The sequence below is a fragment of the Myotis lucifugus genome, unplaced genomic scaffold, assembly GCF_000147115.1.
Source record: "Myotis lucifugus unplaced genomic scaffold, Myoluc2.0 scaffold_25, whole genome shotgun sequence".
Classification (NCBI taxonomy): domain Eukaryota; kingdom Metazoa; phylum Chordata; class Mammalia; order Chiroptera; family Vespertilionidae; genus Myotis; species Myotis lucifugus.
In genome coordinates, this window is record NW_005871073.1 from 2,061,828 (window position 1) to 2,080,912 (window position 19,085).

The 19,085-nt window shown below is 41.1% G+C and overlaps 1 protein-coding gene across 1 annotated transcript in view; it reads right to left on the minus strand.

Annotated features, from left to right (window-relative positions):
* Positions 1–19,085, minus strand: part of SLC44A5 (solute carrier family 44 member 5) — an 82,846-nt gene that overhangs the window by 27,061 nt on the left and 36,700 nt on the right. The window contains exons 7-10 of the mRNA XM_023751809.1: positions 17,227–17,350; positions 15,118–15,201; positions 11,992–12,104; positions 1,415–1,546 (exon numbers count right to left, since the gene is read on the minus strand). Of these exons, the coding sequence (XP_023607577.1) occupies positions 1,415–1,546; positions 11,992–12,104; positions 15,118–15,201; positions 17,227–17,350 (453 nt within the window). The remainder of the gene's footprint in view (positions 1–1,414; positions 1,547–11,991; positions 12,105–15,117; positions 15,202–17,226; positions 17,351–19,085) is intronic.

Sequence of the window (19,085 nt, forward strand, 5' to 3'; positions counted from 1 at the left end):
CCAAAGAGCAAGGGTTTGGTGTTCTGATCCAGCACTGACCAAGGAAAAGAGAACAGCCCAGCCAGTGTGGTGCAGTGATTGAGCATCGACCTATAAACCAGGAGGTCATGGTTTGATTCCTGGTCAGGGCACATGCCTGGGCACTAGGATAATTAAGAGTAGAAATGAAAATACAACTGTTTCCTAACACAATCCAAGATTGGCTCAATCCCCAATGTGGGGTGTGCAGGAGGCTGCCAATCCGTGATTCTCTCTCATCATTGATGTTTCTCTCTCTCTCCCTTTCTTTCTGAAATCAATAAAAATAAATAATGAAATAAGACTAAGACCAAGGAAAAGAGAACAATTCCATTGGGTAGACAAAGGAATCTGGTGGGGGCTTCTGTGCAGCAGGGCGAGGTCATCAAGCTTGGCATGGGCCTGAAGGAAACAGCTCTCAAAGCTATTTGAGGCCCTCTGCTCAAAAAGCTCCTCATTAGCAATCTTGGTCCCATATGCTTTGACCCCAGGAAAGAAGTGTCCAGGACAGTCAGGGAGAGTGTAAAAAAAAATAGTGTAAACCTAAAAGTATAAACAAATAAAATGGCACTCTGGCGACTATGTGAGCCTATACAAAAGCCTAACGGCTTTTAGGTGGCACGGCAAAATCAAATTTATGGGATGGGACCCGGACCTGGAATCAGGATGCCCACCAAGACACTGACCCCTCTGAGCCCCTGGGCTCCATTACCAAGCTTCCTTGACCATTTCTTACTTGGCTTTCAAACTTCAACAATATAAAGATGAATTTTCTTTTAAAGCCATATGTAATTAGAGAATTTAAAAAAATTTTGATGAAAGCACATGAATCTCTGAAGTGCAAAGAATATTATAATAAAACCATTCTAGGAATATAGGTTTAAAGCCATCTCTGAAATCATCTTGCTTTAAAATTTTGTTAATATGACCCTTAATGAATTTGATAATCTGAATGAATAGTTCAAAATATAAATTTATTTACTTATTATTCCAATTCCTATAATAAATAGTTTAAAATTCCTGTTATAAACATTTTATTTTTTATCCCCTTTTTCTTTTCTTTAAACAAGTTTGAAAAATCAAGCATTTGTTTCCTTTTAAAATACCTTTCTTGAATATCAGGTTAATGGCTATAAACAACTACATCCAAAGCATTTTAAGTTAAAGGCAAAAACTTGAAATCATTGTCAAATAATGTTTCCTTAGACTATAGGATAAATTCCACTCAATGACTTTTCCATTTACTGTAGCTAGTAGAATTATAAACACATTTACTTTAATGATATTAATGATAAGTGTGTCCAACAGGTTACACCAACCCAAGCTTTCCTTTAGACAAAAATATGCTTTCTCATTATTACAATTTTAACAAAACCACTTTTTAAAATCCACTCACTAAATGCGAACCATGTTTGTTTCAGTTGTAAGTACATGCTTATATCAGTCTGAATTCCGAGGTCATATATAGTTAAGTGAGAATTGGGGCGTTCCTGAAGATTCCTGTACTGCTGGTAACAGTGCCATATTCCTTGAAAAAGAAGGAAAAAAAGACTAATATAAAATGTTATTTTCTGAAATGTAAGTTAGACACTTACAACACATCTACATGCATTTGATCAGCATGGTTATTTCTACAAAGGCAAGATTCATATTTACATAGTAAATATTTTATGTTGGTCTAATAGTCTAAATATGCTACTATATTCAATATCAGAGTTTTCAGTGTTTGTTTGGATGACTGTGGCAACATCTGGCTTTAAATGTCCTATTGACTAGAAACAACCTTAATGCCCATCAGTAGGGACTGGTTAAATAAGTTATGGTATACTTGTACCGTGGAATACCGTATTCCCTTATAAAGAGGAGAAAGTCTAATGATATTAAATAATTTCTATGATCTTTTGTTAGGTGAAGAGAGCAAGGTACAAAATGACAAAATGTCTGCTATAACTTGTACAATAAGAACAATTTATACAGTGGGGCCTTGACTTACAAGTTTAATCTGGAAGGATACACAGAAATATAATATTTTTTGCTTGCAGGAAGAGAAATTTAGTGACCACAGAATAGAATGAGAAGGAAAATCTTCACTGTATAAACTTCATACTTTTTGAACTTTGAAGCATGTGAATATATAATCAACTTAAAAGGCAAATTTAAAAATTCATTCAAATTGAAAAAAAAAGCCCTTTTCAAATTTTTTTTGATAGTGAAGTCATGTCTTCATGGAACATCTAAAGCATATTCTTATCAAAGTTTGTGTCTAGGCAAGGCAAACAGGGACTAACCATATTTTCTCCCAAACTCTATATTTTAGACTCTATAATGACTTCTTTTTTAAAAAAATTCTTTATTGATTAAGGTATTACATATGTGTCCTCATCCCCCCCATTGCCCCCTAACCCCCACCCCACTCATGCCCTCACCTCCCTGTTGTCTGTGGCCATTGGTTAGGCGTATATGCATGCATACAAGTCCTTTGGTTGATCTCTCCGCCTTACCCCTACCCTCCCCCACCTTCCCTCTGAGGTTTAAATGATCTAGATAAAGTGGTAGTAAAAAGAAAATGGAGTTAAGAGGTCCACTAATTTTAATGACCACTGGGTCTGGATTAGGTCCATTGGAAATGTCCCAGAAATAATGAAAAAAAAAAACACACCACACACAGCTTTTTGAACCCCTAACTATAAACCAACAGATCTTTTTTTTTTTTTTTTTGTAGATATAAAGTGAAGGGGAGAGAGAGAGAGATAAGACTAGACTAGAAGGTGAACTAAGTAGAACTTTTCAAAATAAAATAATTAGTTGTTAGATTAAAATTAAATTGATAAATTAAATAGCAAATTAGAGAATTAATGAACTGAAATTACCCAAAATAGAGCAGAATGTGGCACAGGGACAAAATATGATCATGTGGCTAAGAGGGATAGACAATAGCTTCAGTAGGCCCTAATGTCTATCAGTCATATTTGAAAGTTATTGGGTGAGAATTTTCTAGAACTGATAAAATATATAAATTCATAGATATAAGAAGCTCTAATTATACCAAGGAGAGTAAGGAAAGAGACATCCATATCTAGTCATACATTCTTTTATTATTTTCTAAAATATATTTTTATTTATTTTTAGAGAGAGGGGAAGGGAGAGGGATAGAGAGATAGAAGGATTGATGAGAAAGGAACATCGTTGATTGGCTGCCTCCTGCACCCCCCTACTGGGAATCAAGCCCACAACCTGGGCATTTGCCCTGACCAGGAATCAAACCAGTGACTTCTTGGTTCCTGGACAGACACTCAAGCTTTGCACCACACCAACCGGGCTGGGCCATACATTCTTTTATTTGTTCATTCAACAAATGTCAATTGAGCAGCTACAGTGCACTGGCACTATTCTAAGCTTTGGCGATAAACAGACAAAGTAAACAGACAAAGTAAACAGACAAGGGTTCTTGCTAGCCTGAGGCTTACAGCTTAAGTGATTATCTATTAGAAAGTGATATTTGCTATGGGAAAAGAAAAAGTAGAATAGGTACAGGGGGGATTGAGAGTATCCTGATAGGACAGGAGTACAAATTGGAATATTAGTAGGGTAGACTTTTTGAAAAGAGATCTGAGAAAACACTTGAAGGAGGCAATGGAATTAGCCATTGGAGATAAGGGACAAGTTCCAAATAGTGAGTATAGCTAGAGCAAAGGCCCAAAGGTAGGAGTGTGTTAAAGAAATGGCTAGAAGGCTGGTGTGGATGGGTGTTCTGAGTAAAAGGGAGAATAGCAGGAGGTGAAGTCATAGAATTTTTGGACGGCCAGAGACTTACAGATTTTATTTTCCTTAGGGGATTTCCTTTATTTCCTGTAAGCTCATCAAAACAATACACTATATAAAACAATCTATACTAACTAGAGGTCCAGTGCATGAAATTCATGCACTCAGGGGGTAAGGGGGTCCCTCACCCTGGTCTGCGCCCTCTCACAGTTCAGGAGACCTCAGGGGATGTCCGAATGCTGGCTTAGGCCCACTCCCACTAAGCCAGTAGTTGGACATCCTTAGCTGTGCTCGCCAGCTGTGAACCTGGCTTCTGGTGCACTGACCACCAGGGGGCAGTTCCTGCATTGAGTGTTTGCCCTCTGGTGGTCAGTGTGCATCATAGCGACTGGTCCTCCCACCATTTGGTCTATTTGCATATTAGCCTTTTATTATATAGGACTAGAGGCCCGGTGCACAAAAATTTGTGCACTCAGGGGGAGGGGGGTCCCTCAGCCTGGCCTGCACCCATTTGCAGTCCAGGACCCCTTGGGGGATGTCCACCTGTTGACTTAGGCCCACTCCCTGGAGGATCAGGCCTAAGCTTGCAGTCAGACATCCTTCTGGCAGCCAGGGAGCCCTCAGGGGATGTCTGACTAAAAGCTTAGGCCCCCACGGGATCGGGTCTAAACCGTTAGTTGGACATTCTTAGTGCTGCCACGGAGGTGGGAGAGGCTCCTGCCCCCACCACTGCGCTGGCCAGCTATGAGCCAGCTTCTGGCTGAGTGGCACTCCCCATATAGAAGTGCACTGACCACCAGGGGGCAGCTCCTACATTGAGCGTCTGCCCCCTGGTGGCCAGTGCGCATCATAGCAACCGGCCATTCTGCCGTTCAGTCAATGTGCATATTAGCTTTTTATTATTATTACTAGATGCCCGGTGCACAAAAATTTGTGCACTCGGGGTGGAGAAGGGGGGGTCCCTCAGCCCGGCCTGTGCCCTCTCGCAGTCTGGGACCCCTCAGGAGATAACGACCTGCGGGCTTAGGCCTGCTCCTGGGTGGCAGAGGGCAGGCCCAATCCCTAGGTGCAGTCCCTGGTCGGGCTCAGAGCAGGGCTGATTGGGGAGTTGGGGCGCCGCCCCCTGTCATGCACAGAGCAGGGCAGATTGGGAGGTTGCGATGCCATCCTCAGTCACACTCAGGGTAGGGCCGATGGGGGGTGGGGCACTCGCCCTCCTGTCACACTCAAGGCAAGGTCGATGGGGAGGTTGCGGCGCTCCCCCCTATCAGGCACAGAGCAGGGCTGATCAGGGGGTTGGGGCGCCTTCCCTGTCACGAACAGAGCAGGGCGGATAGGGAGGTTGTGGCCCCGCCCCCTGTCACACACAGAGCCGCAGGGCAATCAGGGGGTTTGGGCGCTGCCCCCTGTCACGCTGATCCCGGTGCCGGGAGCCTCGCAGATCCGCTGATGCTGGTGCTGGGAGGCATATTACCCTTTTACTATATAGGATAGAGGCCTGGGGGCCGGCTGGTTTGCCCTGAAGGGTGTCCTGGATCAGGGTAGGGGTCCCCACTGGGGTGCCTGGCCAGTCTGGGTGAGGGGCTGAGGGCTGCTTTCAGGCTGGTGGTTGTTGACTGAAGCTCCCAACCGCTCCTTTTTTTTCTCTTTTTTTTATTTTATTCTGGGCCAGCTTTAGCTCTGGCTCTAGCTCTGAGGCTTCCGCTGCTGAGCGTTCTATAATCGAAACAATGTATAACTCCAGCTCTGAGATCCCGGCCTTCTATATTTGTTAGAATGTTTCAAACTGCCAGCTCAGAGGCTGGCAAGTCAGGCGGGGAACGTTGGAGTCTGCAGTCACTGGAGCAAGCAAGCCTCATGTTCGCTTCCAGTTGCCTGGCTGCCGGCCGCCATCTTGACTGACAGTTAATTTGCATAAGGATATGCTGATTAGCCAATGGGAAGGGTAGCGGTCGTACGCTAATTACCATGTTTCTCTTTTATTAGTGTAGATATAGGATGTCCCTATTTCCCCCCTTTTGCCTCCTCTACCCAGCTCTTGCCCCCCACTTCTCTCTGGCCACCACCATACTGTTGTTTGTGTCCATGGGTTGTGCATATATTTTCTTTGGCTAATCCCTTCTTTAAATTCACTTCTTTAAATTTTTATTTTTAGACAAGTGATTATAATTGCACTATTATATATTTTCTATTATATCATTTAGAATTAAGATATTTTTTAATTGAACCCTTGTAAATTTTAGCACAATTTAATAAATTGTGCTAGAAGCAATTAGGAGATTTTTCATGTAATGCAGATACATTTCAATTAATATTTTATTGATTTTTAATTTTTTAATATTTTAATTTGAAATAATCTCATACATGTAAAAAAACTATAAAATACTACAGCATATTATATGTACCCTTCACCCAATTTCTTAGGTGTTAATAATTTAAACATAACCATTATACAGCTAACAAAATTTGGAATATATTTTTCTTATAATGTCTTTAATGTTAGTTAATCCATTTACTTTGTTTTTGTTAATCTTCACCCAAGGATATTTTTCCATTGAATTTTAGAGAGAGTGAAGGGAAAGGGAGAGACACATTGATTGGTTGCCTCCTGCACATGCTCTGATAAGGACTGGGGATCAAGCCAGCAACTGAGGCACATGTCCTTGACTGGAATCTAACCTGGGACCCTTCAGTCCAAGGGCTAATGCTCTATCCACTGAGCAAAACAGGCTGAAGCTTAATTCATTTACTTTTAATCTACATGTGTCTTTATATTTAAAGTGGGTTCTGTTTTTGATTCACCCTCATAATCTGTCTTTTAATTGGTGCATTTATGCCACTGACTTTCAGTGTGCTTACTGATAGAGTTACTGCCATATCTGGCGGCTTCTGGGGCTTCCGGGGCCCACCAGCGGCCCGGGACCAGATCGGGTCCCGGGCGGCAGACAGGCGGCTCCTGGCGCTTGCGGCGCAGGTCTGCCTGCAGCCCGGGATGGATCCCGGAAAGGCCAGACAAACGGTTTAATGGGGTTCGCCCCCCGGGGGGCCTTGGTTGGGAGGCTTCCCGTGGTGGGTGGGAGCTTCAAAACCCCGCCTAAATTTTGCCAAATTTCCCTCCTTCCTTTGAGGCGGTTATTTGCATAACTCACGGATTAGCCAATGGGAGGCATAGTGAAGGTCTTTCAAATTTACATTTTTGGTTTTTATTTGATACGTTAATAAAGGATTATGCAAATGTTCCGGGAATCCTTCACTGTAACATTAATGATTGAACATCAGGCTGTGTAGGGCCACAAGGCCGGCAGGGGCTTTGGTCAGGGAGGCCAAACACCTGAACCGAAGGTTGCGTAGGGGGACCAAGCCGGCTGGGGTTTAGTGAGGGATGCCCAAATGACAGAAAAGCAGGCTGCATGGGGCATCCAGGCCAGCGGGGGGGGGGGCAAGTTGGGGGCAACCAGGCTGGCAGGGGGCATTTGGGGGCAACCAGGCCAGCGAGGTGGGCAGTTAGGGGTGACCAGGCTGGTGAGGGGGGCAGTTGGGGGCAACCAGGCCAGCAGGGGGGGCAGTTACAGGAGATCAGGCCAGCAGACAGAGGCGGTTAGGGGTGGTCAGGCTGGCAGAGGGGGGAAGTTAGTGGTGATCTGGCAGGCAGGCAGGTGAGCAGTTAGGAGTCAGCAGTCCTGGATTGTGAGAGGGATGTCTGACTGCTGGTTTAGGCTCTATACCGGGAATCAAGCCTACACCAGCAGTCGGACATTCCCCAAGGGGTCCCAGATTGGAGAGGGTGCAGGCTGGTCTGAGGGTACCCCTCCCCCCATGCACAAATTTTGTGCATTGGGCCTCTAGTATAATATGATTTTTATGCCATTATTTCATAGCAAGAGAGACCTTTAAACTATTTAGTTCCTTCATAATGGTGGATGTGAGTCTCGGCAGTGTTTTCCTATTTCTTTTTCTATAGCTTTATTGCTTTACTTTCTCTCTCTCTCTCTCTCTCTCTCTCTCTCTCTCTCTCGCTATTTTCTCTCTCTCTCTCTCTCGCTATTTTCTCTCTCTCTCTCTCTTGCTATTTCTCTCTCTCTCTCTCTCTCTCTCTCTCTCTTGCTATTTCTCTCTCTCTCTCTCTCTCTCTCTCTCTCTCTCTCTCTCTCAAGGTATGACCCCCTGGGCTTTAATCCTCCTTCCTCAATAATATTCATGCACAGTAACAACAACCAATATTATTTATTGAATAATTGCTATGTGCTAGGAAGTTTTCTAAGTACTTTATGTACACTATTTTATTTAATACAGATTCCTATTATATAGATGCAAAAACTAAAAATTAGAGAGACTATGTACTTGCAGAGGTCACATAGTTAACACGTAATGAATCTGGAATTGTGCCTTTTTCAATCTCCAAATCAGTGCTTATAATAATGTTGTTATATGGCCTCTCCTGTGTAATTCTTAATTTGTTCTGGCTAATGAGAATTGTTCCTCTGCTATTCATGGGCACTTGCCCAGAAATAACCTGGCTTTTTCTCTGGTCAGTATGACACATCCACATTGTTCTCCATCCCAGCAAAATAAGCTGCTGTCAGTAGGAAATGGTTGGTTTCCCATGATATATTGACAGTTGATTTACCGAGATAGTAACAGATGTCAGTTACATACTGTCTTACTTACACTTCCCAATCTAGTTGGACGTTTCTCCACCCAATGAATAGCTTCAAGCTTACTTGCAACACCATTAATTGCTGGGTTAGCACTACCTAGGGAGTCGATAGAGAGCTAAAATTGGTTGTTTTACCTGCACTTTTTATATATTGACCATCTTTCTCCCTTTTGTCATTGCCAAACTTGGACTCTAGCCAATTTCAGATTTTTCTTGCTTGTTAAGACAAGTCAGTGAAATCAATAGCAAACTTTACTGGCCTTCACTTCCTGATGATAATAAAAGGGTGATTGAATCACATGCTCAGACTCTATGTTGGCAAAGAGCAGAGGTTACTTTGAGCTCCAAGCAGAAACACAAAAAGGGCTTTTAAACAAAAGGCTTTCTGGGGAGTTTCTGATGAAGGGACAGCAGGTCTTCCATCAAATTGACCCACCTGTTCATGGGCATCTGCACAGCAGGAGCAGATAGGGAACGCTCAGAGACTCAAATGATTAGAACCTCCCTGAGGATAAAGAGGAGGATAGTAGCAGTAGAGTGCTTACTGTGTGCCAGGCACTGTTCTGAGAGCTTTATACTCATTGTCTCATTTAGTCCTCACAATCTTGTGAAATGGAGATATCATTGCAACGATGGTATGGATAAGGAAACTGGGTCTTATAATCATTAAGAAACTTTTCCAGAGTTCCCCAGTTACACATATGGATCTGGGATTAGAACTCAGGCTACCTACTGGACCTGGGGATTCTACAGCATTCTTCTTTTTCAATTACAGTTAACATTCAATATGATTTTATACTAGAGGCCCGGTGCACAAAATTCATGCACTCGGGGGAGGGGGGTCCTTCAGCCTGGCCTGCGCCCTCTTGCAGTCCAGGAGCCCCGTGATTGATTGCCTCACAGAGGGAGGCCCCGCCCACCGCCGCCAGCAGGGTAGCCTGGGCCTCCCTCTGCAGGGCGATCGTGAGGCGATGGTGGGGGTCCCCCAACCAATCACATCGCACCCGCCTTGGCAGCAGCAGTCAGTGCTGGGTCACCGCAGCACCCGCAACCCAGGAGGGACCAAGAGGTCAGCAGTTCAGCCCGCTTGCCAGTCCCCACCCACCTGAGCCTGCTGCGTGTGCAGCCTGGCGTTCAGTTGTCTGTTAGGTCATTTTGAACGTTACAGACCCTGGCTCTTTATATATTAGGAGTAGTTTCCAGTCTACAGCATAGTGGTTAAGATATTTATAAAATTTACGAAGTGATCCCCCTGATAAGTATAGTACCCACTTGGTACCATACATAGTTATTATAATATTATTTACTATATTCCCTGTGTTGTACTTTATATCCCCATGACTGTTCTGAAACTACCAATTTGTATATCTTAACTCTTCACCTTCTTCACAAAGCTCCCCAACCTCCCACCTCAACCATTGGTTTTCCATAACTATGAGTCTGTTTCTGTTTTGTTTGTTTGCTTATTTTGTTCTTTAGATTCCACATATAAGTGAAATTATATGGCATTTGTCTTTCTCTGTCTGATTTATTTCACCTAGTGTAATACCCTCTATGTCCATCCATGTTGTCACAAATAGTAAAATTTAATTCTTTTTTATGGCCAAGTAATATCCCGTTGTATACATGTATCACATCTTATTTATCCAATCATCTATTAATAGCCATTTAGGTTGCTTCCATATCATTGTAAATAATGCTTTAATGAACATAGGGATGCATATATCTTTTCAAATTAGTGTTTTGGATTTCTTCAGATAAATATCCAGAAGTGGAATTGCTGGGTCCTAAGGTTCAACTGCTTCCTCATACTGATATGTGTAAAACTCTTCTTTGAGTGACAGAAACAGGAAATTGTTATTTTGGTGTCTGCTACCATAAACTGCTTTTCAATCCAAATGGTGTTGTAGGAGAAATTTTTCTTTTGAATAGAAACCTCCCAAGCATTCATATATTGGCCCATGCTTTATTAGAGGACTGAAAGGAAGCTGTCATGAGTGTCATACTATTCCTTGGGAGAGACTTTGACACTTATTTTTTAATGTCACATTGTACTGCTTTTGGAGGGGTTTAGTCAGTGGTTAGATTTCAACCTTGAAATAAAGTTAACTCTCTATCTAATAAGTTTAATTCAGAATACCTGCCTCTAGAGCAGTTGTTCTCAACCTGTGGGTCGCGACCCCTTTGGTGGTCGAATGACCCTTTCACAGAGGGTCGCCTAAGACCATCCTGTATATCAGATATTTACATTACGATTCATAATAGTAGCAACATTACAGTTATGAAGTAGCAACGGAAATAATTTTATGGTTGGGTCACAACATGAGGAACTGTATTTAAAAGGCCAGAAGGTTGAGAACCACTGCTCTAGGGAGTGATGCCTCATGATGGTGTGCTGGCCAATTATTAAAATGTGTGACAGTGCCTGGATTAAAGGTACTAAATTAAAAGGGAAAACTAGATCACACTTCTGTAACTATGCAGATGTGCCCTTTGATCAAATAGAAAAATTAAAGGAATAAAATAAGTTGTCTGAAATGTTTTTCATTAACCTAAGAGGAATCTTTTTATTTCCTTCTTAATACCCATGAGACATGACACCAAAGGCTGCTAGTAATAAAGAGTAGAACATGTTAAAAACACTTTTTTTTTCAAGATAAAGAAGAATGCTGGCAAAGATGTGAAGAAAAAGGAATCCTCGTGCACTGCTGGTGGGAATGCAGACTGGTGCAGCCACTATGGAAAACAGTATGGAGTTTCCTCAAAAAATTATAAATGGAACTCCCATTTGACCCAGTAATCCCACTATATCCCAAGAAATCAGAAAGGACATATGCACCCCTATGTTCATAGCAGCACAATTTACCATAACTAAGATTTGGAAATAGCCTAAGTGCTCATCAGCAGATGAGTGGATTAGAAAACTGTGGTACATCTACACAATGGAATACTATGCTGCGGTAAAAAAGAAGGAACTCTTATCATTCACAACATAATGGATGGACATGGAAAGCGTTTTGCTAAGTGAAATAAGGCAGTTGGAGAAAGAAAATATCACATGATCTCACTCACATTTGTGGAATATAATGAACAACATAAACTGATTAACAAAATAGATCCAGAGACAGAGAAGCATTAAACAGACCTTAAACTTCAGAGGGAAGGCGGGGAAGGGGGAGGGGGGAACGTAAGAAGATCAACCAAAGGACTTGTATGCATGCATATAAGCATAACCAATGGACACAGACACTAGCGGGGTGAGGGCATGTGCTAGGGGGTGCAGGTGGCCGAGGAGAGGTCAATGGGGGAAAAAGGAGACATGTGTAATACTATATGTATACTTTAAACAATAAAGAATTTTAAAAAATAAAGAAGAAAAAAGTTATAGGAAATATATGCAAACTTAAGTAATATTTCTCAATTTAACACTTTTGAGGGAAGCAAAGGATAAAAAAAATTCACTGCAAGAAAATACTTTTTGGCAATTGATAATGGCAACTGGAAAGAAAAAGGTAATTTTGATATTTGGTGACCTTATGAGGGGTGATACCTACCATAGCCTATAATTCCAAGCACACCCAATACGAAGATCCAGAAGAGGAATCCAGCTATGAACCTCAGGAGTAGTAGAAACAGCCAACTGAGGAGCATGGCGATCGTCAGGCCACTAGCGGAAAAAACGCAACACAATCACAGAGTCAAGTGTGCTAACCATGACATAATGAAAATAACAAGAAAACACTTTTATTCTATTCAAAATAATTCTCAGATCATTTTATTTTACCTAGCTATAGAAACATTTGTAACGTTTAAAAGCACAATGGTTTCTGGTAAGACTTTGTATGAAAGAGTGGGACCATCAGGAATTTATACATGACTCATCTTCCTGTGCCTAGGTAAACTCAAGCTTTGTATCAATCATTGTTGATGGAAAAACACAATTCCTCCAACCTACAATTTGGCCTATCTGCCACAGTTGCCATGTTCTATTTTTTTTTCTTTACACCTACCCACTGTGCTGTTCTATCTACCTGGATACCTTATGGAAACCTTATGCAATATAACTGTCTAGTAGTCAGGAAAGAGTCTTAGAACAGAAAGACAGTAAAACTAACTTCCCTGCACAGATCCTGAACTCATAATTTTGTAGTCATTTTCACTATGGTCTATTATGTCTAAGAGTATGTAATATCTGACATCACAGACATCTAGTTCAGGTCCCCAGTGATCTGGAGGCCACTAGTGGGAGCCATCTACAGGCTTGTAGGTCACCTAGGCCATGTGATGGTATCAAGCAACCAGTGGCATGACTAGTTTCCTTCTGTTTTAATTTCTCCCTGGAGTTTGAGTGAGCTAGTAGAGATACTTCTTGGCCCTCAATATACCCAGGTTAATTTCATAAAAGGTAACTCATTAAGATTAGAAATTTGGCTGATGCTTCTATTAAGAACTGATATTTCTGGTGCTATCAGCAAGTTTCCAAACATAGCAACAGGCAGAGCCTGGTGCATTGATTGACTTTATTACCTACAAGTGTTATCTTCACAAACAAAATCTTAATAATAATTACGTTACTGCACAGACAACAGCATGGTCTCAGAGTAGCTTCCCAGCTCCTAGACTTGCAGAACATTCCCTATGCTTTTAACTTCTGAAGTCATTTCCTTTTAAAAATTACAGATACTTTAATGCTTCTATTCAACTGAAAAATTATTCTGTGGCATAGTCCAAGAGGAATATTCAAAAAGGCTGGGAGGAGAGGGGAAAGAAACACAGATGTTTATTCTGTGTATTTTAAATTCCTGTATAAAAATTCTAAGTGAATAAATTAAGTCACAGTGTATCACTTGTTGGCTTGATAGTCATTAAACAGATGAGAGCAGAAGAGCTGAAACTAAAGGGAGGTGTTTACTCTCTACTGGTATGAGTGGGGCCAGGGTAGTGAAGAGGGTTCCAGTGTGTGTGCCGGGAGTGAGGTGGGCAAGAGAGTCTATCGGAATGTATACCTTCCAGATAAGAGTGAAAAAAGAAACATGGACATCATCTAGTGATATTTGGGCCTGACCACAGGTGAAGCAGTTTAACTACTATCAAGTATAGACTATAATCTCTGCTATGGAGATATATCCTGAAATCATAATACGCTCTGACAGTAATTACTGCAATTGTTTAATGCAAAGCATTGAAATGAGTAAAATCTCAGAAAATTAGTTTTACAGATCTAAAATTATTAGTATTTTATACACAATAAAATTTGACTTTAGTAAGCACATTATAGTTAAATATATCTATGTTGTTCCCTTAGCATTTTTATAAATGTTGCTTGAACTGACATTTTCAATGCACCTTCTATGTTCCAAGAACCATAATAGGAGTTAGGAAAACAAAGATGAGTTAGACATAATTACCATGGTAAACAGTTCACAGTTTATTAGAGGGAAAGAGCCAAGTAAATAAAACACAAAATGGTAGGTACTATATATAAGATAGGTATGCATGTGTATGTGTATTTAGGTATGTAGACACACACACACACACACACACAATGGTTATAAAGAACACAGAAAGTGAAGTAAATATATCGGCAGAAGTCAAGTAAGACTTCGTAAGTGACATAAAAGCTGATTTAAAATAATGAGATAAAGTTGCCTAGGCAGTGGTCGGCAAACTCATTAGTCAACAGAGCCAAATATCAACAGTACTTCTTCAAAATAGACTTGCCCAGACCGGAAACCGACTTCTGCACATGGGCCACGAAGTTTCAATCGCACTGTGCTAGCGCCCGCACGTGGTATTTTGTGGAAGAGCCACACACAAGGGGCCAGAGAGCTGCATGTGGCTTGCGAGTTGCAGTTTGCCGACCATGGGCTAGGGCATCAAGAAAGATAATGCTAGGAAAGAGAACAGAATGTGCAAAAACATGGGAGTTTGGCAGTCTAGGAATGCTATTTAATGTGTTTAGACTATAGGGTTAATCGAAAAGTCTGGGTGGAGATGAACCTGGAAAATTAAGTTGGACTTGCAAATGGCCTTGTAAGTACTAAAGAAGTTTCCACTATATTCTTTGATCAGTAGGCAACCATAGATGCTTTTAAGACACAAGAAGGTGACAAAACAGCTAGAAGGTGACACAATGTCCTTAGCTATATCAAATACATGTACCACTCCAATAGTGGGACTGCATTTTCAGGACTGCAAATCTTATGCCTGAAAATTTTGAATTTCTTCATCTCTTCATATTTTTTTCAGCTCCTCATAAGTACAGTGACCTTTGTGGATGATGATAACAAACATTATGTGGAAGGGATGTGTTAAAAAATAAGAATGATCCCTTGGAAGTCAAGAAAGGACAAGTGACAAAGTAGGCCAGAGAAATAACACTGCATCCACCGTAACATGTGATGAGAAGCCAAAGTATCAGATGCTGCCCCCATGTAACTTAAAGTATATGTATCTTAATGAATATAATTAAACTTTATACCCTTATAATTTCTTCTTAACACTGGGCATATTTCCAAATATCTTTGTCCTAATTTTATTCTATAGGAAAGAACAAAATGGCAGGAACTGAGGTCTGAGTCAACCTTGAATTCACGAATATATTGGGAATTTGAAAAAAGAGTTTTACCAAGATAAAATCAGAATCGGGCTGGGGAAAAAACATCTATGTTTTTACTTACATGAGAATCCAATACCAACTTGTTGCATAGTCTTCAAACACTTTCACTCCAAATGCCTTTGCATCGAGGACTTTATTGATATTTCTGAATTCAAAGAAGGGAAAAAAATCAATATTCTTATTATGATAAAAGGAATTTTGCAAGCTCTGTTCAGAGCATATTTTTAGAAACCATTTATCAGTAGTGACTCCTAGACACAACAGTTCATGAGATGTCTCTTTGGTAAACCTACAAAGGCGGCTGTATCTATACACAGAGAGTCATGGCTTTCAAATATGGTGAACAGATCCTTTTAACATATGTGACATGCCTAATATTGCAGAAGCCTCACTATGTGAAATAAATTTAAATGTAAAGATCAGCTTTTAACTTACAAGATCCATAGTCAATAATAACCATCATCTTTAACTCACCTAAAACTCCGAGAGCTCCGTAACAATCGGCACATACAGAAAAGTGCACAAATCATTAGTGTAGAGGGCCCCTGGGAAGGCACATGGGCATTTTCTCTAATAATTGTCAGCTGAATTCAGGGCAACAGGCAGAGCCATGCCCTGGATACACATATTACCAAAAAGGCAGAAGAGTTCTCAGCTTGACTTTCATCTTTGCCCAGGTGTTGGGGAGTGGGTTTTATTATGTAAATCCAGCCAAGCACCAGGAATGAGTAGGACTCGCCCAGAACTGACGTTGCTTCCTGGTATTGCGGTATAAAATAAACACGCGGTTCTGGTGTTGGGTCCCTGTCCCTGTCTCTGTCTCTCTGTCAGAAGAGGACAGCGGTCCCACCCAGTCCCAGCTTTTTCTTCCATCTTTCTGTCTTGTCTCTTTCTTTCATATTTCTCAAATCCTCAGCCATCTCTACTCAAATAACCAGACCACTCTCTTTCCGCGCTGGACGCGGAAAAGAGAGACCCCGCCATACATTAGTGTCCAGTTTGATGAATGATATCATCCCTTTTCCATTGTACCCCAATTACAATACCTTTCCCCTTTCCCTAAAGCAGGGGTGGGGAACGTTGGGCCCATGGTCCATGTAAGTCCCGCAAATCATTCCATGTAAGTCCCGAAAATCATTTGATCTGGCCCTGCGCATTAGGGGCGAGTTAATTAAATGTTTGACCAAATATAGCAGGCTAAGTTTTAAGTTGATAATTTTGTATGGCCCTCGAATGATGTTATAAAAATCCAAATGGCCCTTGGCAGCAAAAAGGTTCCCCTCCCTGCCTAAAATAACCACAATCCTGATTTTTGTGATAATAATTTCCTAGTTTTCTTTTTAATTTTACCGCTTATATATGCATCACAGGGTAATTTAATTTACTGGTACTTGTTTTTGAATTTTCTTTTATTAATGGAATTGTATTATTCCACAAACCTTTCTATTTGCGAAATTTGTCCATGTTGCTATTATATTCTCAACATGCAGATACTGTACTATTCTATTAGGAATGCTAAAAGTCCTTTAAGAAAGAAATTAAACTTTAGAATACCTTTATTTTTCATTCAACAACTGAGCAATGCAATGATACTCTGTGTGTGTACATTTGTGAACACATGTGTGTGTGCACCCTGGGAATTATATTTTCCAATGTGGAGTACTGTGATGTGTGCAGCCAATGGAAACAGTAAATTCAGTTCATTGTAGTTAGTATGCAGACATTTGAGACAGTACTGAAACAGCATTGTCAGGCTGTCTCACCTTTCTTAAGACCCCATCCCTTAAAAACATTTGGTAGCTTTATTATTTCAATCATATTTCTTTAAATGATGCTTTTAAAAGCATGGATTTTCTAAAATTATGTTCACTTAAAAAGCAAGTTATATGATGATCTTTTGGTACATTTTCTGATGTCTCCTTTCTATACCTGTTGGTAATGAAAGATTTACCCATTTTGAAAATCATGATTGTTCTTTCTAATTCTTCTGGTTTCTCCTTTAGATGCTTTTCTTAATGAACATAGACCAAGCTCTCCAATCCACAGTGACATGTATATTTCATAATACATAATTCTTCCTGTATTAGACTGTTAACCTAATGGAAGCTTTAGTTTTGGGTACAAAAATGGGAAGCATCAAAAATGAAAATGGGAATAGAAACAAGCATACTTTGCAGCTGCCCTGAGTTCTACAGCATTTCTTATCTGCCCTTTCCCATCTTCGAATGTGGTCTTATTTCCTACTGTTAACGTGCCATTTTTAGTAGAGAAGTCAGGGAAACACCTCCGGAGAACTGTAAAAATAAATGAAAATTATGGTAATCACTTTTCTACCTCCTACATGATGTCCTCCCTTTGTTAAGTTTTCTGTTATTTATAACCAAGTTCTTGCTAGACAATGTATAATTGCTACTGAGCAATTATAATTTCCCATTATTTTATGATCAGAAAATTGTCTGATTGTTATAAGACACATGGAAAGCAAATATGATGACAATCTGAAGCTACATTCTAAACTTGATTATTTTATACATGGTTCATTCATCAAGTAAGATACATAGCACAGGTTTTAAAAGAGAAACTCTGATACTGTAGCTCTCATGTAAACAGTTTTTAAAAGGCTATATTTACTTCTATGACTCAATGAGTTTAGTTTTGTTATTTAAAAAAACAAAAATCACCAACTTAGACACTCCTTGAGTGAAACCTTGAAAATTAGAGATTAGTGAATAATTTCTTGGAAAATAAAAACCAGCTCAAACTTTCAGTATTCCTAAGACAACTATATTTTAATTTGTAAAGCTTCAATAATTTTCTCCCTTTCTCATTTACATGGTTTTTCTTGAGGGGCTGGAAATGGAAACACTGAAGCTAACAAAAATGACTCACTACAAAAGTGACCTCTGGTTTGACCATTATTAGCACAGTTTCTGGGAAGAGTTATTAACTCATTGTTCAACCTCCTATATGATTATTTTGATTAAATAGAATCCTTGCCCTTTTACAAATCTTTATTGCTAAAAATATGTTTAAATCCCAATTTTAAATGAAGTGGGAAAAGAAATTTAAAAATGGATACTTATGTTGGCTCATAAGCCTGGCTGGGGGCTTCCCGGGTGTAAATCCAAAAGGAGCCCCCAGATGAGGAGGGCAAGGAGACAATGAAGAAAAGTCAGAAGACTCCAGACTGTAGGTGGCAGGTTTAGTTGGCAAGGGGAGTCACGAGGCTTGTTTTGGGCAGCTGCAAGGAGAGTAGATTTTTGTACTCACCTGCCAAATATATAAAAAATATAACATACTAGAGGCCCAGTGCATGAAATTTGTGCATGGCAGGGGGGGGGGGGGCTCAGCCTGGCCTTTACCATCTTGAAATCCAGGACCCCTCAGGGGATGTCTGACTATGGGATCGGGCCTAAACCGGCAGTGGGATATCCCACTCGCAATCCGGGACCACTGGCTCCTAACCGCTCACCTGCCTGCCTACCTAATTGCCCCTAACCACTCTGCCTGATGGCCTTCTCGCCCCCAACTGCCCTCCCCTGCCAGCCTCATGAACCCCAACTGCCCTCCCTGTCCGGTCTCCCAGGTCTCCTAGTCTAATTAGCATATTACCCTTTTATTAGTGTAGATATAAATATATAAAGATTAATATGCTAATTAGACCGGACGTCTTCTGACGTTCTTCCAGACATCCTTCCAAACAAAGCCACAGTGGCTGCAAGAGCTGAGGGCCAGCAGCCGCAGTGGCTGTGAGGGCCAGTCCAGTGCCACGGTCCCTTTTGCAGAGGCCACAGGAGAAGGCGCCGCAGAAGAAGGCAGAAGGGAGAAGGCAGTGCCGTGGGTAAAGGGAGAAGGGAGAAGACCAGTGCCATGTGAGAAGGGAGAAGAGAGAAGTCCGGAGCCGTGCGAGAAGGCAGATGGGAGAAGGTGGCAATTAGGCAGTTAGTGGGATCAGGCCAGGAGGGGAGAGCAGTTAGGCAGTTAGGGGGATCAGGCTGGCAGGGGAGAGCAGTTAGGGAGATCAGGCCA